Here is a 22,945-nt window from a genome sequence, read left to right as displayed (position 1 = left end):
CAGGGAGATCTGGCCCGCTCCGGGTGTCACTCACTTTAAGAGGTACGCGCCCGCAACATGGACCAGGTACAGGCAGATGTACTGGAGCTGCCGGGGAATCTCCTCCTGCAGACAAGAGAGGCAAACAGTACACGTGCTCATTCCCTAACTGGAGATGCAGGGGGAGGCAGAGGAGCAGGGGTAGTGCAGAAGGACACGGCAGGCCTGCGGGGCGGGGCTGCTCTAACACAGACAGCCCCAGGTCCCACCGGAGACACGCGCACCTGGCTGCACAGAGTCTGAAGGAGACTCGGTGGTCAGGGGGCGGAACTAGGTTGAGAAAGAAGAGACGGGGACTGGGGAACAGGGCTTTAGGAAATCAGCCAGAGAGAAGCTTTAAGAAAAAAGACTGTAGGAAAGGCAGAGACCTCTCCATCCGCTCCCCCGAAGATGAGTCAGGTCCCCCAAAGCCACACGTCTCGTGTGGGAGGCGGGAGGCTGACAAGGCGGCCCCCCTCCTGGAGGTCATCAGGGAAATTCCAACAGGCACTGGCTCAGCATCTCACTCAACCCGCCAACACAGCCCCGTCTCCACCCCACACGTGGGCGGCCAGAGGGAGGGACAGCAGGAGGGCAGTGGGGACGAGCAGCGTCAGCGAGGGGCCGCCAGTACTCACCTTCCGTACCTTCTGGAAGTAGAGCTCAGGAAGCGCGTGCAGCCAGTAGGCCAGCTGGCACAGGTAGAAGAACTTCACCTGGAAGCTGGAGACAAGGGGGCCAGTCACCCAGAGGGATGGAGAGAAGCCCCTGCAGGTGCTCGCCAAGCACGGGGTGGGCTGGGGGGCAAGGGCCAGGCGGTGTGAGGAGCTGGGCTGAGAGGGAGGAGTGGAGGGAGGAGGTGGAGGGATGGTGAGCACCACGCCCCTGAGCCCAGGACACTGCTCCACAGACAAGACCGTGCACGTGGAGGGGCATGGGAAGTCCATGAAAAGACCCAAGAAGGATGAAAAGAGAGCAGCGGAGGAGGGAAGGCTGAGGAGGGGGCTGAGTCCAGAGCGCTGTCGGGGCAGGAGACGGTGGGTGGCAGGAATGAGCTGAGGAAGGGGGGGGGGGTCTCAGCAGCAGAGGGAGGACCTAACTCTGCTAAGTCTCCGGTGCTGCTGTTCTAAGGGCCGCGGTCTCTGGGGGATGCGGGCCCAGCTCTGCCCTCCCGGTGTCCCGTCGGTGCAGGAGAGGAGGGGCGCTGCCTCCCGTGGAGGCCCGAGGGGAGACGTGTGCGAACGTGTGCAGGTGCCAGGAGGGCGCAGCCCAGAAAGCTCCGTGCAGAGGCTCTGCTTCCCCGTCCCTCCCAGGCGCTGTAGGAACCTGCTACAGACCCAATGTTTGCACCCCCTCGAAATTCACACGTTGAAATCCTAACCCCTACGGTGATGGTACCAGGACGTGGGGCCTCTGGGAGGTGATTAGGTCACGGGGGTGGAGCCCTCCAGAGTGGGATTAGTGCCCTTGTGAAAGAGGCCCCTCTCCGCTTCCACACGTGAGGACACGGAGAGAAGACATCATCCATGAAGCAGGAAGCGGCCTCACCAGACACTGGGTCTGCCAGCCTCCAGAACTGTGAGGAAGGGATGTCTGCTGTTTATAAGCCCCTGGGAAGCCCGCCACCTGCGGTGCTCTGTGATGGCAGCCTGGGCAGAGACAGGACCCTGTGCCTTGGCTCCTGCAGATGACGTGTCATTTCAGGAATCGCTCGTAAGAACACGGGGAGGAAGTAGCTCCCACACGTCTGCCTCCACGACACTGGGCCCTGCCAGGCTCGGGGGAGCTCCGGTCCTCGGGCCCGCCGGCCCATGTTCTGCCCACATTATGGGGCGAGAAGCCAGTGCACCAGCCCGCTCCTCCCGGGGGACCAAGGGTGACAATACTCACGGGAGGTACACATGCGGATAGTCTTCCCAGAGGCTCCTTGGGTTTGTTAAATATCCTTCCTGTAGTGGACGGGAAGAGACAGCGTTTAGAGATGTGAACGTGAGGCCTGCTGGGCGGGCCCGGGGGTCAGGGGTCAGGGTCAGGGTTGCACCTAGTCCCCAGCTGCCGGAATGAGGAAGGAACAGGAAACGTGAACACGGAGGCCCTCTGGCACTTGGCCGGTCTCTTTACTATAAAAGAGAGCCGTGATGTAGGAGGAAGAGCCCTGCTCTGGGGTCAGAGGACCCGAGTCTGACTGTGGGTCTGACACTAATCAGCTGCATCCTCTGAGCAAGTCGGTCTCCCTGAGCTTCAGCTGGCTCATCTGTAAAATGAGGATAAAAATACCCTCCCAGGGTTATTGTTAGAAATAAATGTGACAGTTTATGTTTATGTGACAGCGTTGAGTATTATGCCTGGCATGCAGGCACTCAGGAAATGCTTGTAGAGTGAATAAGCAAATGGACTCCAGAACCACCGTCCACTGGAAAAACGAAAAGCCTACTTTGGCTTTTTACACCACACGAATAAAAAGAATAGCAGGACCCCACAGGCCTCCCCAACGGGCCTCACGTGTGACACGTATCACATAGCACCATCAGGACTCTGCTCATGCCTTCTTTTCTGGCTCCTTTTTTCTGGCGCTTCCTTGCATCTCCAGTATCTAGCCCAGGGCCTCTTACAGAGTAGGGGAGGTGACCTGAAAACCCTCCTGTAACAAAACATCTGGACATGCTGGATGCAGTCTAACAAATGTTCTTTTCAATGCAAAGCTGAACTCACAATAAGAAAGGGAAAACCCGAGGGCCCAAGAGGGTAGGGAGCTAAAAGCCCGAGCAGGGGGTGAGGCTGTAGGGCCAGAGCTTTCGTGCCTGCGTGGGAACAGAAGACCCTTAAAGGGCCAGCACCCCAGAGAAAGGGGAGACTCGGAAGGGTCTGAAGAGCAAGGCAGGGAGAAGAGGACCATGTCTGCTCACCCGGGGCTCAGGATGGAAACAAAAATATGACCCGCTGAAAATCTGTAACCTCAGATTCACTTTCACGTGGGTTTGGAGCTCAAATGGACATCACCTGTGTGTTTAGGAGCCCTCACACTAAGAACTCGGTATTAACAGTATTTGTGGGCCGGTGAAGCCATCGGGACGTACTTTCATCGGAGAACATACAGGGTTCTCACACACACAACCTCACTAAAGATGAGTTTATAATCCAAGATTACAGAACATACGAGGAAACGGCCCACCACGAGCAAGAGGAGGCTGACGCCACGCGACGCTCAGAGAGGGCGGAGGAGGTGACGCCAGCCTGACCTCCTTTTAGAAACAGGGAAAGGAGGGAGTTCCCCAAACGAGGTGGCTTCTCAGCAGCACGACGGAATTCTGAGCTGCGCCTCAAGCCTCCTGGTCCAAGCGCCCCAGGCCGGGCTGTCCCGGTCAGTCGGAACTAAACCAACCAAACTGGTGGCTTTGACGAGGGGGCCCAGAGCCTCAGATGTTCCCACCGGGACCGAGGACGGGGGGACGGGGCCGCACTCGGCGGGGAGGAGGCCCAGCAGTTCCCAGAGGAGCCGCCAGGTGACTACTGGAGCCTCAGTCGTACTCCCACGGGAGGGCCGGTCCGCCCCCCACCCAGACCCCGAGTCACTGAGTGCCCCCGGGCATTTCAGATACACCAGGGCCTCATTAGCACAGTGACCCAACGGACGGGTCCCACCAGGCGCCGGCCCCAGGGCAGCCACAGTAACTTAGGTTTGAAGGAAAGGGTCTCCCCACCAGACCCTCCCGGCCACATTCCATCTCCCTCCTCAGAGTCCGGCAGAGGGGGGAGGCTCTGGGGCGCGCGGGGTGGGACAAGGGCTTTTCTGCACCCACACTGGGGCCACCCCTCTCTGCCCCCCACACGCCACCTGCATCAGATGCCGGGCCCGGGCACACAGGTTCACGGCCTTCCACCCTCCCTACCCTCTTTCCAGGGAAACCGAAGCGGGCAGGACGTTCCTTCCTAGAGGAAGCACCGATGTATTTAAGGATGAAAATGGTACTTCAGGGATCGAAGTGGGAGAAGAATTTCCGCCAAAAAAAAGACTGGCCAAGAAAAGCAGCCCTGACAGAAATCTAAAGCCCAGACGATCCTGTGATTTTAAACAGGGACCCTCCCCGGCTTGGCCCTTTACTTAGGAGACAAAGAAATCAGAACTGTGAAGCCAACCAGCAGAGAAAACGCCCCAGAACAATGCTGCCGGCCTGTGAGGGGCAGTCCCGGGCGGAGGGAGGCGAGCAGGGCAGCCAGAGGAAGAATGACTCACTGCTCCGAGAACAGTCTTTTCCAGACCTCGGGCCAGGCAACCGCCCAGGGAGGCTGGGCCAGGGCCCCTCGGAGCTCAGCACAGCACACCGAGTGTGGGCTCGCCCCCAGATCCCACCCGCCAGTGGGCCTGCTGTCTGGGGGGGCGGACTTTGAGATCCTCTGTTCTCTCCTGATTCTACAAATCGACCAGGAGCAAGGGAGGCCTCGGCGAGCTGGCGCACCCCCTCCCCTCCCCTGCAGCCTTCCTTTCCAGTGGATGAACGAAAAGCACCACAGGAAGAGAGAGCAGCATGCAGTCCTGACACAGCCAGCTGCTACCCAGACCCACTGGTCCTTCAGGGACACCCACTGCTGAGGTTCTGCCCCAGGCAGCCTGTGTGTCAGGAGGCGGCCCTTACCTGAGCCCCGGCCTCAGAGGCGCTCCCGTGCGGTGCTCCCGCTGCGTGCTGAGCTGCAGGTTAAACTGTGAAGGGCGGCATCTCGGGAAGCCAGGAACCCTCCCACCCTGCCTTCCCAGTACAGCGTTTTGTCTCCCCTGAGCGATGAACAGTAGCTGAGAGCTAGACTAAAGGTAGGAGGTCGACATTCTTATTAAATTATCAGTTGGCCCATGTACAACCCCATCACCCTGCCTGGATCAATGCAGAGAGAAATGTCTGAATTCAACACCAAGATCAAACTGGTTATTTCGTAGGGGGAGGGATTTAGGGTCGATTTTTACTTTCTTTTTCCAACTTTTATGTATGGCTTATTTTTTTTTAAATGATCATCTATGATGTTCATAAAAACAAGCAATTCATTACTTTAAAAACTGTTGAAGGTTGGAACAAGAAGAGGCATTTGCAGTCTACTTATTCCCTCTCACAACAATATTGAGTGAGCACCTAGTACACACCAGGGACTGTGCTTGGGGGATAGCAGTGAGCACGGTGTCTGCTCCCAGCAGCTCGGGGGCCAGTATGAGGGAGAGGCAAGCAGCAGAGAATACACAGCTCAAGAAAACGCCACAGCAACAGGCGTGGTGCAGCAGACACAAGTGCGGGGGGAGTTCTCTGCGGAGGTGACATTTAGGTGGAGACTCGGATGGCACGGGATGTCCGGGGATGGAGCACTGCAGCAGAGGAAGCACCCCTGCAAAGCCCAGGAGGCAGGAGAGCCAGGAGAGTTAGAGGAACAGTGGGGCTGGGGCCAGTGAGCCCTATGGATAAGGCCAGCAGCACCCAGAGCACAGGAGTGAGGAAGAAGAACCACTTCAGCGCGAGCGCGACAGGGGATGTGAAGCAGGGGACGCGTGATTTGGTTTATGTTCTAAAAAGATCTGTCTGGCTGGGCAGACAATGGATTGGGGTGAGCGGACACAGGAGTGGAAACGGCCTCCTTCCGGAAGTGGTCCAGCAAGAGATGATGGTGGCTTGGATTACAGCTCAGGGCCTCCTGACCGTGGCACTAGTGACACCTGGGGCCAGACTGTCTTTGCTGTGGGGACTGTCCTGGGCACTACAGGACATTCAGCTGCATCGCTGGCCTCGACCCACTAGATGCTGGTAGCACATTGTCAAGCATCCCCTGGAGAGACCCACGGGCCCGGGGGCAGAGGTGGAGGCAGAGAGCAGGCGACAGATGCGCCACGTGCTGGTGGCAGTGGGTGGGGGAACCTGCCGATGAACTGACCGGAGAGCGAAAGAGAAGAATCGAGAACAAGTTCATCGTAACAGAAACATAGGATTTAAAAAACTAGCTGTTTTCACTCCTTTTACAAAACGACCCTCTCTTCTTCAGTCACCTTCACTCCATGCAGAATGGCCTGGAGGGAGCAGGTGAGGGCTGAGAGCCACACGATGTATCAGGACCTGGGGTCACTGGAACTTTCCAGGCTCCCTTGGTCTCTACCTCCTGCTGGAGCTGCTGAGTGGAGAGCTGGCTGTCACCGTGGTAAAAGCCTGTCATAAACGCCCCCAGAAAAGCGGGGCAGCTCCAGACTAACGAGCATCATTTCTAAGCCCTGGGCGGCCCAGGAGAAGCCAAGAGACAGCACTGAGCCTTGCACACTCTGGAAGTGGGGGGAAATCCCTTGGCTGTCGGCCTGCGAATCTGGTGAAACTGGGTCACAGCTGGGGTGGACAGTGGGGTGAGGCAGAAAGGGCAAAAGTGATTCAGAGATGAGGCAACGCTTCTCCTGCAAGAGCAGTTAAATGTCCGTGGGACCCGAGGGCTGTTCTGCTTCACGGCAGCTCGGGGTCTCCAGAGGCCGCGTAAACCAAACACCCAGTGGCTGGGAGAGGCCTGAGCCCAGCGGTACCTAGACTTCCCGGGCCGCACGTGTGCTGCACAAAGGTAGGGGGCGCTACTCACACAGACCACACACAAAGTCTGCCCCAGGGGGAGTAGAGTATAATGTGGCAGGCCTGCTCCAGAGCACAGAGGCCTTGGGCCCTGCGTTTAAAATTCCTATTGTTCTGTGATTAAATGATAATAGAAATAAAGATAACATACAAAAGGGCATGCTGAGTCCCGCTTTGAGAATATGGATTCAGTGTTCAGCCCGCAAGGGGGTGAGAGGTCAGGGGAGGCAGGGAAGGAAGCTTCTAGGAGGTCACAGGGTTGCTGAATTTTCCAAGCCCCGGGCCTGGATTTCTCACAGGACAATTCTAGCTCCTGAGGAAGAGACCGGGTTACAGACAGGAGGTGCTCCAGGTTGGGGGGGATGGAGGGGATTAAACACTTTCTAGGACGACAGCCTTGTTACAAAGAACCCCGAAGGGCTGTCCACATTCCTTTGTACAAAGAAATTTTGCTGTATCAAAGGTTGCTTGAAATAAGAGTATTCTTGTGCAAAAGGAGAGGCGAGTCAACTGTCTGGTCCTCCAGGCCTTTGTAGAAACAGCGCTGACTCTCACGGGACCTGATGTGCACGCGGGGGGATGCTGGCCGAGCCTCGGGAGGCCAGTGTGGTGCAACAGAACCAGACCCTCACATCCAAGGCCTGTCCACTTCAGAACCACGTGACCATGGGGCCATTGCGAAATCTGAGCTTGGATTTCTTCAATCCGTAACACAGATAACGGAATGAACATAAAACTTAGCTCAGGGGACAGCACCATGCGAGGGCCCTAGGACGGAACACAGAGCTATGGAGCTATATGCTGTCATCACCGTGACATTACATCATAACGATAACAAGTGTTTACTTTTGGACCAGAGGACGCTCCCCAGCTATCAAATAGCACCTAAACCATTGACCCCTCTCTCACGGCGATAACATGGCAGCCCGGGCCCCAGCCATCAGCAGTCCCTAGGACCACTCACCGTCACCACCACGTAGAAGCACCAGATCACCGAGCTGAGGTGAAAGACGACCAGCTGTCCAGATTCATTGAACTTGCTGTGCTTGACCTTGGAGAGATGAAGCCGTTTGCTGATTTTCTAAAGAATAAAGAGAATCCTGCATGTTAACATATGAGTGTATAGGTAACGGCAGGTTTCAAACTCCTGTTTTCTCCCCACAAAAGGGCTGAAGTTTGAAGCCAGCCTCATCCAAGTTATTTCGTGGAAGCCTCGTGTGTGCATATAGTGTTTAGTTTAAGGCAAGCATCTTGAGAAAGCAGCGAGATTAATGTCTTTAGCTGAGATGTAAAGAAAACATCCCCCAAGGGTTGCTGTGTTCGACCCTTGAGGACACCGTATCGTCATACTTCAGGCAGCTCCCTCCCATGTAATAAACACTGTGGTCCCACGTGCTACGAAGGCTTTGAGGGGGGACGGAGACCAAACTGTGGTGCAGGAGATCCAGTTGCTAGGTCCAACCAGGGCCTCCACACAAAGCGGAAGCCTCAGAGCTGCAGCCGCTCCAACCGCCGAATCCCCCCAGCTTCCCATCTCGGAATCCAGACACGTCACTCACATCTAAAATGTACTCCTGCACCACAGCGTGCAGGATGATGGTGATGAAGATGTAGAACAAGACCGTGACCAGGTCCTTCGGCCCGTAGTGGTAGTGCACCGTCTCGCCATCTGTGGAGGCAACGAGAGTCACGTCAGCATCCCTGGGTGAGGAAGTGCACTGGGATCCAAAACTGAAAGGAGATCTGGAGCAGAATGTGCCATCAAATGCTTCCCTTTGGCTGTAACCCCAGACTGAGAAGAGTTTCTTCCCGAGAATCCCACCCACCCTCTGGACTTGGCCCTTGGGAGCACCAGTGCGGAGGGGAAAGGACAAGCCAGCACATGGCATATCATGACGATGTCTCCTGATCTGGGCAGGAAGGCACAGTGGCTGCAGCCAGCAGTTGGAGACAGCCAACCTTCATCATTCCCTGGCTGTGTGACTATAGAAAAGTGACCAACCTCTCTGAGCCGTAATCGCCTTCCCTGTAAAAATGGGACTGCAGTTATACTTCATCGAGAAAGCATGATGCAGGGTTAAGAGTGTGGACTCAGGACTTCCCTGGTGGCACAGTGGTTAAGAATCCGCCTGCCAATGCAGGGGACATGGGTTTGATCCCTGGTCCAGGAAGATCCCACATGCCGCAGACTAACTAAGCCCATGTGCCACAGCTACAGAGTCTGCGCTCTAGAGCCCGTGAGCCACAACTACCGAAGCCCGCGCGCCTAGAGCCTGTGCTCTGCAACAAAGAGAAGCCACCACAATAAGAAGCCCATGCACCACAACAAAGAGTAGCCCCTGCTCTCCACAACTAGAGAAAGCACGCAGCAATGAAGACCCAATGCAGCCAAAAATAAAAATAATTAAAAAAAAAAAAAGTGTGGACTCAGAAACCTGAGCTTGTATCAAAGCTCTGTCATTTATTTCCTCCCTCTTTGTTTTTGTTTGTTTTTTTTTTGATATTGATGTTTTTTTTTTGTTTTTTTTTTTTTGCCATACTGCGTGGCTTGTGGGATCTCAGTTCCTGGACCAGAGATTGAACCCAGGCCATGGCAGTGAAAGCCCGGAATCGTAACCACTAGGCCACCAGGGAACCCACAACTCCCTCTTTTTCAAAAAAATTCAAGTATAGTTGATTTATAATATTGTGTCAGTTACAGGTGTACAGCAAAGTGGTTCAGTTATACATATATATTTTTTTAGATTATGTTCCATTACAGGTTATTACAAGATATTGAATATAGTCCCCTGTGCTATCCATTAAATGCTTGTGCTTGTCTATTTTATATATAGTAGTGTGCATCTATTAATCCCATACTCCTAATTTATCCCTCCCCCCACCTTGCCCTCTGGTAACTAACTATAAGCTTGTTTTCCATGTCTATCTGTTTCTGTTTTGTAAATAGATTTAATTGTATTATTTTTTAGATTCCACATATGAGTGATATATTTGTCTTTGTCTGACTTACTTAGTATGATATTCTCTAGGTCCGTCCATGCTGCTGCAAATGGCATTATTTCATTCTTTTTTATGGCTGGGTAATATTCCATTGTGTGTGTGTGTGTGTGTGTGTGTGTGTGTGTGTGTGTGTGTGTGTGTGTGTGTGTGTGTGTGTGTGTGTGTGTGTGTGTGTGTGTGTGTGTGTGTGTGTGTGTGTGTGTGTGTGTAAAACATCTTCTTCATCCAGAAAAAAAAAAAAAGGATGAAAACTTTAATTCAAAAAGATACATGCATCCCAATGTTCACAGCAGCACTATTTACAAGAGCCAAGACGTGGAAGCAACCTAAGTGTCCATCAACAGACAAATGGATAAAGAAAATGTCTTTTATTTCCTATGTGACTCTGGAGCACCTCTGACCTTTCTGTGCCTCAGATTCCTCATCTGTAAAATGAGGATAACAGCAGTTCCTGTACTGCAGGGTTACTGTGAGAATGAGGTGACTTCAAAAACGCAAAGTGCTTACTTAGAATAGCATCTGGTGCATAGTAAGTGCTACACATGTATTTGCTATTATTTTTGTTGTTGTTGGGCTATTTTGAGGATTAAACAGATAATCTGTATGCAAGATGCTTATCAGTGCCTATAACCATGGGTAGGCATGCACTAAATAGTAGTTTATTAAAATATTATTTAGTAGTAATAAATTAGATGGAATCCCAGGTATCTAAGTCTTGTAAAGCTCTGCTACTACAGCCTCTCTCTCCACGGACAGAGGAGGATTCGTGCCTTCGTTCCAGTTGGCAGGCCTGGATCCCTGGTGCTCTGTGGCCCACCCTCCCCCAAGCAGACACACTGGCCCCCTTTCCAGCTGTGCTGCCTTCGTGCTGAGTCACACACGAGTCATCTCTCTTTGCTGGGATGTGTTTACCAGAAGGCAGACCAGGGTGGGTGAGTTTCAGGGTGGCTGCAGAGCGAAGCAGAGCTGATTGGGTCACTCTGGGAGTCAACCCATGACCCCGCCACCCTGGACTGGGAGAATGCACTGGTGGGCGGTGGGGGGGGGGGGGAGTGGGAGGGGGCAGTAAGGACATGGAGCGCATGAACTTTGAGATCAGACAAGCTTCCCCTTTTCCTCTCCCTCCTACCTTCCACAAAGACCCTACTCTGTGAGAGCCACTGGGCTAATTATTGAAACACGCTGCCCCAGCTTCAGAGAGCACAGACCAGTGGGGAGACTGACAAATAAATGTACAATGACCTACACACAGGCAGACAGCCACATGGTGCCAAGAGGTAAACACAGCCACACAGGGAGCCAAGGCAAGCGAGGGCCGACTCCAGCTGGGGCAGCCCCTCAGGGTAAACAGGAAGATATAGAAACTTGAGAACAAGCTGGGGTAGTCAGGTGCGGGGAGGAGGGCATCCTGGGCAGAGGACGCAGCATCTGCTAAGGATGCAGGCAAGGAGGATGCAGTGCTGCAGGCGGCCAGGGTACCACGTCAAAGGGTGTGGACTTTATCCTGAAGGCAATGTGGAAACATCAAAGAATTCAAACTCAATAGGAAAATGAGCAAATTTGGGCTTCAGAAAGTTTACTCTGGCAGCAGTAAACAGCATCGTGCCTGGAGGTAGACACCAGTGATGCAGGTAAGGAACCACGGGGACCTGAATTAAAAGGGAAATGGGAACAGGGAGGGAGGAGGGCCATCAGCGGCAGAGACCTGGTAAGACTAGGTGACTGACCCGGGATGGGGCTGAGATCAGGGAGGGGAATCAGCACTGAGGACCGAGGAGGAAACATGGGAGGAAGGGAAGAGATGGGCGTATGGGTCAGCCTCTCCTTCCTGCCCTTCCATCATGAGGCTGGCATTACCCTTTCCCTGCCTTCTTCATAAGGGAGGATCAAAGGAGACTAATTAGATGGCAGCATATTTTGAAACTACAAAATAACTAAACACATGCAAAGTTTCACCATCGAGACCAACCTTATTAGGCAAAAAAGGATTTATGCTCAATCAAACAAGCATGGTCCAAAAGTAGTTAAATAACATGTGTCAAGACTTTGAATTATCCATCTTAAAGCCTCTTCAAGTCACCTCCATTCATTACCCCATATACTATGGTTCCAAAGAGATGTGACCAGAGCCTTAAAACCTTCTTGAAACAAGAATGGATGGATAGACTAATACATTCTTTTTTCCTTTGCTGATGAGAGCTCCTTGCATGTTTATTCATCCACTAATAAACCACGTGCAGGGCCCCATGCTGGGTGCTGGGGGACAGCAGGGTACGAGGTGGGCATGGCCCTGCCCTCTCGGAGCTTAGCCAGTGCACACCAAATTCTCTATACCTAAAAACCAGAGGCCAATAACAACAGCAACAACAAAAACAAAAAACAACCAGACTGAAAATGGGCAAAGATTTGCAGCAATATGGATGGACCTAGAGATTATCATACTAAGTGAAGTGAGTCAGACAAAGACAAATATCATATGGTATCACTTATATGTGGAATCTAAAATATGATACAAATGAACTTATGTACAAAACAAAAACAGACTCAGAGACACAGAGAACAAACTTATGGTTACCAAAGTGGAGAGGGAGAGGAGGGATAAATTAGGAGTTTGGGATTAGCAAATACAAACTACTATAGATAAATAAACAACAAGGTCCTACTGTATAGCACAGGGTACTATCATTAGGGAAATGTAGATCAAAACCGCAATGAGATACCACCTCAAACCCATGAGAATGGCCACAATTTAAAAAAAAAACAAAACCAACCAAACAAAACACAGAAAATAACAAGTGTTGACGAGGGTGTGGACAAATTGGAACCTTCGTGCACTGTTTGTGAAAATGTAAAATGGTACAGTCACTATCAGAAACAGTATGATGATTCCTTAGAAAACTAAAAATAGAACTACCAGATGGTCCAGCAATCCTACTTCTGGATACAGACTCGAAAGAACTGGAAGCAGGATCTTGATGAAATATCTGTACACCCATGTTCATAGCACTATTCACAACAGCCAAAGGTAGCAACTACCCAAGTGTCTATCAACAGATGAATGGAAAGACAAAATGTGGTCTACACATACAACAGAACATTATTCAGCCTTAAAAAGGAAGGAAATCCTGTCACATGCTACACAGAGATGAACCTAAAGGACATAATGCTAAGGGAAATAAGCCGTCACTAAAAGACGAATACTGTATGATTCCATCACAGGAGCTTCCCAGAGGAGGAAAACTCACAGAGACAGAAAGAACGGTGGTTGCCAGGGGCTGGGGGCAGGGAGGATTGCGAGTTGCCGTTTAATGGATACAAAGTTTCAGTTTTGCAATGAAGAGCGCTGGAGATTGCACAACAGTGTGAATGTACTTAACACTACTGAACTGTACATTCAGATGATTGATGGTCCGTATTTCACGGTATGTGTATTTCACTATAATTTTAAAAAAAAACACCGGCGGCCAGGTGTGATCAGTGCTGTGAGGTGGGCAGGACATGATGAGGGGCAGGGCCCTGGGGAGGAAGGGTCACTGAGGTGGCGCGGGCCAGAGAGCTGGTGAGGGCGGAGTGGTCTGGGCCGAGGCATCCGGGGAAGATCCTGCTGGACAGAGGACTGGCGTGACCTGCAGAGCAGGGGTGGGCAAGCCATGCCACGGGGGGCTCCCCCGACAGGTCGTGGTTAAGACACGCTTCCAAAGGCAAGGGAAGGTTCTGGAGGACTGAGTCACAGACGCACTCTTCCTGCCGGACGGATGGGCTAGGGGACCGGAATGGGGCCGGCAGAGCAGTCAGGAGGCGCTCACACGAGCCCAGGCTGGGGGGCGGGAGCGCCCTGCACTCAGATGGTGGCAGTGTGGTGGAGAAGACAAATTCGGAGAGGTGTGGCTGATGGAACCAAAAGGACCAGAGCAGCTGGCAGACTGGCCGTGGAGAATGACCCTAAAGCTCCCTCTGGGACCTGTCTGTCCTCTGCAGCCCCCGCGGTTTCAGAATGCTTCAGCGTGCTGTCTCATTTGATCCCTGTAACCACCCATGGGGCGGGCAGAGCGGATGGAGAAACAGGGCTCCCAGGGTAAAGGGGCAGGGGCCATTTCTCAAGTCTCCCAGTGTCCGACGGCCCAGCCCAGCCCCCAAAGCCACCTCACCCCCCCCGGCTCCGCCCCCGCCCCCCTACTGGTAAGAAGCTGCTCCTTTGATCTCCTTCTCCCTACAACAGAACAAGCAGCGTCACATCCAAATACTCACAAGCTGTGCTCTGATTCATGCAGATTACCTCTCCTGCTTTCCCCTTGTCTGCTACCTTCCTGCTTTTGAGCAGGGCAGGAAAGTAGATTGGTTTGGCCCCTTCTGCTTGCCACAGAGCTGTGGAGGAGGTTGGAACTTTGTGTTTTTCCAAGAGGCTATAAGCAAATGGATATTTTTGGATTTTTTTTCTTTTTGAATTTTTGGCTGCTCACTAATTCCTATAAAAATCCTCTCACTCCCCAAGTTAGAGCTCTGACCCTTTAAGCAGTGCCCCTATCCTGCACGAGCTCTCAGAAAGAACGGCGATGGTCTGGCAGTGAGCGACTGTGATTTTTTAGAAGAGTATGTTTCAGCACATCTCTGAGCTCTTAGACCAGAGAAGTGATTCCGGCCCTGAGTCACAGCAAAAGGCCCGCAGAGACCAGGTGGGGAATGCAATGAGCAAAGTGGTCCAGGCGTCTTAAGATAAATCCTTTCAACACAGAGGCCGCTGCACTAAACAGGGAACAGTCTTCAGTGCCACAATATGCTCCCCACTGTTTTTCCTTAGCTCTAGGGCCCTCTTGGTCTGTCTTCCACATTTCCACTTTGCAAGAGAAACAAGTTTAAGATCCACCTCCATTTCAACCTTACTAAAAGAAAAACAATTCAAACTGGGATACATGGGGGCTGCCCGGCAGTCTCAATGCCGAGAAGACATTAGAGAGGAGTGGAGACTTTGGCAAAGTGCAGAATACATGTCCCAAGGGGTGAAGGAAGGAGTGGGGAAGGCCCTGGGAGGGGTGTGGCCCCATATTTCAAAAGCAAAGAGAGAAATCCCTACGTCAAATCATCTGATTTTTAAATGCTGGTGACTAATTCCAAAATTGTAAAAACACTTTATGGGCCAACACCAAACTGGCTAAAGAAAATATACACACAAGCCAACTCTGACCACAAGCCACCAATTTGCAATCCCCAGCGCAGATGACCCCTAACACCTCCCAACACCCATATTCTGTGAGCCCTCTTTCCTATGCACCACCATGGAGTAGGTCAGTATATCCCCCGGAGGGGTTAACCTCACCCTGGAAGGAGCACCTTCAGTAACGACCCACCCTCTGTGGATGTCATCCTGTCTTCCGTCAGAAGTGACACTTGCTTTGTTTATCTCTGATCAAAGTTTAAAAAGAGAGTCAACGTGATCAATAAGAGCCTGGCTGCCCTGATAACCTCAGGTGGAGCCGCCGGCCCTTTGGGAGCGGCACTCTTACTGGCCTCCTGTCTGGTTTCCTATGACTAACAGACATTTTCTTGTTTCCCCTGGTGTCACCTGTAAGCAGCTTCTCCCGCATGCCTTCACAGGTCCCGTCTTGTCCGGATACAGCTGTGCAGTCTCTGACCTCCTCCCCGGGACCTGAGCTGGCCCGTGGCCACCTGTGGCTGACGCCCCATCTGCTCTTCACATCCCCTTAAAGTCTGGCCACCTGCCAGCGAGGCTTCTGCCTTTGTCCGAAAACCTGGTGGCTTATAGAGCATCACTGCACACGTGGATGCCTCCTTTCTCTCCCGGCTTCCTTCCTAAGCCCTGCAAACCTGGATTTGTGAGTTACTTTCTATTGGTTTTTGTGCTTTTGGCCAACTCTGTTTTCCCATTATTTTGAATCTTTTACAATATATATAAATCCAGAACTTAGATATGAAAAAATACCATAAGCAAAATCAAAAGGCAAGTGATGACCAAGGGGAAAATGTTTACAATTCGGATCATAAACAAAGGCTTATCTCGCTAATGTATGAAGAGCACCTAGAACCTAAGGATGAAAAGATAACCCAACAGAAGAATGGGCAAAGTGTATGAACGGACAGTTCACAGAGAAGAGAAACACAGATGGCCCTTATACATTTAAAAGGATGCTCAACCTCACACAGAAGAGAAATGAAGGGACTTCCCTGGTGGTCCAGTGGGAAAGAATCCACCTTCCAATGCAGGGGATGGGGGTTCGAGCCCTGGTCGGGGAACTAAGATCCCACATGCAGCGGAGCAACTAAGCCCGCATGCCACAACTACTGAGCCTGCACGCCTCAACTAGAGAGCCTGCGTACCTCCAACTACACAGCCCACGCGCTCTGCAGTCCACGCGCCACAACTACAGAACCCATGTGCTCTGGAGCCCGCGCGCCGCAACTAGAGAGAGAAAACCCACACACCACTAGAGAGAAGCCTACATGCCACAATGAAGAGCCCACGTGCCGCAACAACAGATTCCACATGCCGCAACGAAGAGCCCACATGCCACAACTAAGACCCAACGCAGCCAAAAATAATAAACAAATAAATAAGATAAATAAAATAAATATTTTTTAAAAATATGCCAGACTTCCCCGGTGGCACAGTGGGGGTAAGCTGGGAAGAAGTGAGAGAGTGGCATGGACATATATACACTACCAAATGTAAAATCAATAGTTAGTGGGAAGCAGCCACATAGCACAGGGAGATCAGCTCGGTGCTTTGTGACCACCTAGAGGGGTGGGATAGGGAGGGTGGGCGGGAGACGCAAGAGGGAAGAGATATGGGGATATATGTATATGTATAGCTGATTCACTTTGTTATATAGCAGAAACTAACACACCAGTGTAGAGCAATTATACTCCAATAAAGATGTTAAAAAAAAAAAAGAATCCACCTGCCAGTGCAGGGGACACAGATTCGAGCCCTGGTCCAGGAAGATCCCACATGGCGCGGAGCAACTAAGCCCGTGCGCCACAACTACTGAGCCTGCGCTCTAGAGCCCACACGCCTCAACTAGAGAGCCTGCGTGCCTCAAACTACAGAGCCCACGCACTATGAAGCCCGCACACCGCAACTAGAAAGAGAAAACCCACACACCACAACTAGAGAGAAGCCCGTGTGCCGCAACTAAGACCCGACGCAGCCAAAAATAATAAATAATAAATAAAATAAAATAAAAATTTAAAAAAATATGCCGGACTTCCCCGGCGGCACAGTGGTTAAGAATCCGCCTGCCAAAGCAGGGGACATGGGTTTGAGTCCTGGTGGGGGAAGATCCCACATGCCGCGAGCAACTAAGCCTGTGCGCCACAACTACTGAGCCCATGTGCCACAACTACAGAAGCGCGTGTGCCTAGAGCCCATGCTCCGCAACAAGAGAAGCCCCCACTCTCCACAACTAGAGAAAGCCCGTGCGCAGCAACGAAGACCCAACACAGCCAAAAATAAATAAATAAATAAAGTTATTTTTTAAAAAAATGCCACTCTTCTCAGTAACATTCTGTTTAAAAAAAAGAAAGAAAAGAAAAAACTATTTAAAAAAGAAAAAGAAGAGAAATGAACTACAGCTACAATGAGATACCATCTCATCCCTATCAGATTGGCAGCAATCCAAAGCTTGACGCACACTCTTGCTGAGGCTGCGGGGAAACAGGCTCTCCCTCACACTGCTGGCGGGATGCAGAATGGACCACCTCTTCGGAAGGGCAATTTGGTAATTTCCATCGCGATTACAAATGCATCAGCCCTTGGATGGGGCAATTCCACTTCTGGGAATTTATCACACAGCCGTACCTGCCACGTTCAAAATGACACATGCACAAGGTTGCACACAGCAGCATGGTTTTTGACAATAAACTGATGGAAACAACCCAAGAAGTTTTCATCCACGGAGGACTGGGTAAACAGACCAGAGTTATAGACACTGGGGCTTATAACACACAGTTGTAACACGCTGTGGCTGTGGACCACAGTGCCAGCCTCTCCGTGGATCCCAGGGGTACACACTGCTGCATGTATGTCCACTCCAGGACCAGTGAATCAGAAACTTGGGCATGACCCAGGGATCTGTGCTTAAATTCCCCAGGGGATTCTGACGCACATACTGATATAAAAAATTGAGCCATTTTTAAAAATCAGGGAGAAATGAAGGGCAAGAACAGGTAAAACTAATCAGGAAACGTGAAAGCAGAAGAGCGGTTGCTTTGGGAGGGGGTGTTGACTGGAAGGGCATGAGAAAGTTGGGAAGGCTGTCTCCCGACCTGGTGCCCACAGATGTAAAAATTCATCACACTGTGCCCTTAAGAACGTGTGTGCTTTACTACTGTATAAACCACTTAGTCTGAGGTACTTTATCATGGCAGCCCTAGCAAACTAATACACACACACATACACACTCTCCCTCCCTCTCTCTCCCAGGCTGCCCGGAGAATTAAAGAATCTGCAGAGTTACCATTTTAACCCCAGACTGCATGATTTGTAATCTATTTTCTCCAGCTTTATAGAACGTAGGAAGACAAGGATATTTTTATGATGTAAAAATGTAGCAAAAAATGAGAGATGTAGCAAAAATGAGAGATGCATTAAAGAGAATTTGGAAATAAAAGTGCCCAGCCTCTACGTAGTTTTCCTGATGTACCATTCCTTTTTATAAGGCTATGTAACCTGGCCTGTGGCCTTCAAGAAAGAAATATCTCAGCAACTCCTGGTGCCAGGCCCACACTCAGCCCCTCCACTGTTTCTAAGTCTGAGGCTTCTACTTACAACTGGCCTGGGCAGACAACATGCAGCGCGAGGCGGAAGGTGTGAACTTTTTGTTAATTCACTGAGAGCCATAAAGAGGAAACAGCTCCTCGAGATCACATACCAAAAAATGTCTAAAATCACAGCCTTTTTTTTTAACTTGGATAAAAATAACATCAACAAGTTCATTGTTAAATTAAGGACAAAAATTATTTCAGTAAGAACAACGGAGTAAGAAAAAAACATGATCCTGGCCAGACAGGAGAAGAAAAGATTTGATCAGGAGAAATGGGAGTGCGGGGGAGGGGAGGCAGCCGTTCAAAGATGCTACCGGCCTGGTCAGCTTCAGGCTGGTTAACAATTAGCCACAGTCACTCAACCCAGTGGTTCTTGCTTAAACCTCTAGAAGCTCCACGTGGGATAAATTCTCCAGGCTGTAACAGGGGATTGGACAAAAATCAAGTGTAGGTGGGAAGGGGACACACTTCCAAGGTGCTGTTACCTGGAGGTGACCTCTTACGGTTCCTCCACTTTCCTGCACGACTGTTATACTTAGATAATAACTGCTATGGTCTGAATGTTTGTGTCCCCTGCCAAGTTCACATGTTGGAATTCTAACCCCCAAAGATGATGGTATTAGTGGGTGGGGCCTTTGGGGAGGTGTTTAAACCATGAGGATGGAGCCCTCATGCATGGAATTAGTGCCCTTATAAAAGAGGCTCCAGAGAGCTCCCTTACCCGCCCACCACATGAGGACACAGCAAGAAGTCTGTGACCTGGAAGAGGGTCCTCACCCGACCAGGCTGCACCCTGATCTCGGACGTCCAGCTTCCAGAACTGTGAGAAGTAAATTTCTGTTGTTTATAAGCCACCCAGTCTGCAGTATTTTGTTATAGCAGCCTGAACAGACTAAGAAAGTTTAATAAGTAGTTTCTGCTTACTGAAAAAATAAAAGATCAAGTCCAGGGCTGGCTATAAGCCCCACTCTTCCTCAGATGCCAACCAATACAGTGAGGGCAGTGAAGACTCTGGTTTATTTTCTCTTATTCATACAGACAGGACCTTAGGGCCAAAGGGGATCTTGGCAGCTGTTTGGCCCGAGGGACCAGATTGGACCCAGATCTCTGCCTTCCTCGTTGGGTCCCCTGGGCCATGCCCACCATCCCGTTTGGCAACCCAACCTTCCCACAGCTCCCCTGGGCCCTGGTGCTGCATGGGGTGTGAGCAGCCCAGACCCTCCTCTGCCCTTACTGCTGTATCCTTGGGAATGTCCAGCAACTCTCTCCCTTGGTATAAAAGGAGAAGGCCAGGCTCTGTGAGTCTCAAGTCTCTTGCAGCTGGACAGACCATAGGTCCGGGTTGGGCAGCTTTCGTCTGTAATCAAGTCAGGTTTCCTCCTCCGGAGCCCCTGTCGTCCACCTGTCTCTTCCCTTTTTGTCCCCCACAAGCTCATCTTACAAACAGGGGCTCGGTTTGATATGTGATGCCAATCTTCCAAGTACATGATACAAGCACAAGACAAGACTAACTCCTACCAGCTAGCAAGGGAACAAAACACACTCTGAGCCCTGGACAAAGGCCTTCGCTGAATGAGGCTTTAAAACCATCTGTCTGAGGTTGTTTTGATGGGGCCGTGTGTCTCATCTTGGAAGGGCTGTGAGAACAAGGGCCACACTATGGTGTGGGAGGGTCCCGGGCTTTTCATCTCCAGCTGCTAAATGCTACACGGCAGCTGGTGGTGATAAAACCACCGGGACCAACAGAGCCAGGGGATGGGTCCCTGTCCCCTTTGCTTACTGTGAAACCAACCCTTCTCTCAAAGAGGCCCCTCGCGCCCAGCCTTCTCGCTCTAGGTGCCCAGGAACACCCAGGTGCCCGTGACTTCTGGGCAGCAGCAGCCCAGCTGGAAACCAAATCCACCCATGATAGTCCCCCCTCCCCCGCTCCTAAACAGTTATAGCAAAACCAAAACTGGACAAGAACAGAAAGATGCAAATGAATTACTGGATTTACGGGGTTTCCCTCTCTTACCTTTGGGGTTGGAAGCACAGGGTCATCTGCAAGCCTACTTAGAGCTTTTCACCCAGGGCAGCAGCACTTCAAACACCTGGGAATCTCGTTAACATGAAGGTTCCGGTGCAGAAGGTCTGATGTGGGGCCTGGAGTCTGTGTTTCTAACAAGTTCCCAGGTGATGCTGGTCTGTGGACAACCTGAGTAGCAAGTGCCTCCTGCATTCCTGTCTTTAGGAATCGCTGGGGTTGAGACAGTGACCTTCACCCTCGATTTGACAGGTGGGGATGGAGACCCAGACGCTACATGGTTTGCCCAAGACAACTCAGCAAACTAGTGGCACGATTCAAAAGAACCTGGTATATTTTAGCCTCTCTGGGGTCACCTGTTCTACATCAGAAGGGGAGCCAGCAGCCCATGAGTCTGTCTGTGGGAAGACTCAAGCCTCTATTCTTTGCTGACCTTTTACAGTCTATATACTTCTGGCCATAATAGCAGATACTCTATGGTATTTGAATCAGAAAGACTTGGAGTGTCTAATGGCAAGACCAGACACATGACATTTTATTCCTTGCCAGAGCTGGGCTGGGTGTATGGTTGCAGATAAGATACAGGACGGTCAGTGAAACTTGAATTCCAGATAAACAGAGAATACTTTTCTACTGTGATTATGCCCCATATATACTTTGAGATATACTTACACTAAAAAAAGTACTTGCTGTTTATCTGAAATGCCAATTTAACAGGTGGCCTTGGATGTTTTATTTGCTAAGTCTGGCAACCCTAACAGGTGGGAATGAGGAGAGATGGGATGTGGTGACAAGAACATTTCCTGCTTAGGGACCTCTCTGGTGGCGCAGTGGTTAAGAATCAGCCTGCCAATGCAGGCGACACGGGTTCGAGCCCTGGTCCGGGAAGATCCCACATGCCGCAGAGCAACTAAGCCCGTGCGCCACAACTACTGAGCCTGCGCTCTAGAGCCCACGAGCCACAACTACTGAGCCCGCGTGCCACAACTACTGAAGCCCGTGCACCTAGAGCCTGTGCTCCAGAACAAGAGAAGCCACCACAATGAGAAGGCCGCGCACCGCAACAAAGAGTAGCCCCCTCTCGCCGCAACTAGAGAAAGCCCGTGCACAGCAACGAAGACCCAATGCAGCCAAAAATAAATAAATAAATAAAAATAAATTTGTAAATTAAAAAAAAAGAACATTTCCTGCTTCATCGCTGTTGACCTTAAAGAAAACCCCAAGGACGCTGGCACTGCCCCGAGATGCACAACTTCTGACTGCAACAACTGTACCCATCTCTTCTTTGAGTTCATCTCTCTGAACGGAGCTTAATCTTCTTAACTAGTTATTATAATGTGACAGAATCATGTATTTACAGCTAGTATTATGAGTTGAACCACGTCCCCACAAAATTCTCATGAATTCCTAACCCCCAGCACTTCAGAATGTGAGCTTATTTGGAGTTAGGGTTATTGCAGATGTAAAGAGTTAAGATGAGGCCATAGTAGAGTAGAATGGGTCCTAATCCAATATGACTGGTGTCCCTTTAGAAAGGGGAAACGGACGCAGAGGCTACCATGGACACAGCGTAAAGATTGGTGTCCTGCTGCCACAAGCCAGGGAGCATGGCCCTGCTGACACCTTGATCTTGGACTTGTACAATACGTTACATTTCTGTTGTTTAAGCCACTCACCTTGTGGTATGTTTGTCACCACTGGCCTATAAACACATGCTGGGAGCCGGGAAGAAGATAGGAGAGAAGGAGAGGGAGGAAAGGAAACAGGCAAAAAAACTCATCAGCGTTCCCACTGGCTATTTTCTATAGAACTTGAAAACCTCTGCTGAGGGAGGATGAGGGATTTAGAAACAGTAGATCACTTTGTATGAAAACCATTACTGCTCTCTTAAAATTCACATTTTAAACATTGAGTTGAACGAGTTACAGGCCACTTAAAGAAGAAACCTTAGAAATCAGAATTGACCCTGGTTATACAAATAGGATCCATCCCCAAGCACCTGCAGCCTTAAAGCGATTTTGGGGGAGGGCTTTAAATTCGCAACCTCAACAGGCCTCGGTTATGAACTGCTTCTTTCCCATGAGAAATCTGCCCTCCTCTGCAACTTATAAACCAAACATCACCACACTGGGTTTGGTGATCAAGGAGCTCAAAACAAAATTAAACAGGCTACTCTGATTGCACTGTCTCTCTGGATGATTTGCTTGTCCTATTTCAAACAGCCCCAAATGGCAAGATTTAAATAAAAGTCAGGCTATTTAGCAATACTTGATCTTCTCTTTCAGTATGGATTTTATGTCCCTTCACCTCTACCCAGGCCTTCTTCTGGCATGGAGGAAGATTCTAGGGGTAGAATTGCATAGCCCCACCCTAGAAAAATGCCAAACCTTGCAGGCTCCTGTCACACTGGCCTTCCTTCAGTGACTAGAACGCGCCAAGGTGTCTGTGCCTCACTTGAGGCCTTTGCACATGCTGATCCCTATGCCTGGAATGTTCTTTCTTCTGCCCAGACCCCCTCCCTAAACCCCCCTACACCACCTGCACACAC

The 22,945-nt window shown here is 50.8% G+C and overlaps 1 protein-coding gene across 2 annotated transcripts in view; it reads right to left on the bottom strand.

The window, feature by feature from the left end:
- Nucleotides 1–22,945, bottom strand: part of TRAM2 (translocation associated membrane protein 2) — a 71,216-nt gene that overhangs the window by 6,193 nt on the left and 42,078 nt on the right. For both annotated transcript variants that reach the window (XM_082411695.1, XM_082411696.1), the window contains exons 3-7: nucleotides 8,156–8,265; nucleotides 7,561–7,677; nucleotides 1,909–1,967; nucleotides 657–741; nucleotides 35–105 (exon numbers count right to left, since the gene is read on the bottom strand). In XM_082411695.1, coding sequence (XP_082267821.1) covers nucleotides 35–105; nucleotides 657–741; nucleotides 1,909–1,967; nucleotides 7,561–7,677; nucleotides 8,156–8,265 — 442 coding nt within the window. The remainder of the gene's footprint in view (nucleotides 1–34; nucleotides 106–656; nucleotides 742–1,908; nucleotides 1,968–7,560; nucleotides 7,678–8,155; nucleotides 8,266–22,945) is intronic.

This window comes from Balaenoptera physalus (genome assembly GCF_965194825.1).
Source record: "Balaenoptera physalus genome assembly, chromosome: 11".
Taxonomy (NCBI): domain Eukaryota; kingdom Metazoa; phylum Chordata; class Mammalia; order Artiodactyla; family Balaenopteridae; genus Balaenoptera; species Balaenoptera physalus.
This window is presented reverse-complemented; position numbering and strand designations above follow the sequence as displayed.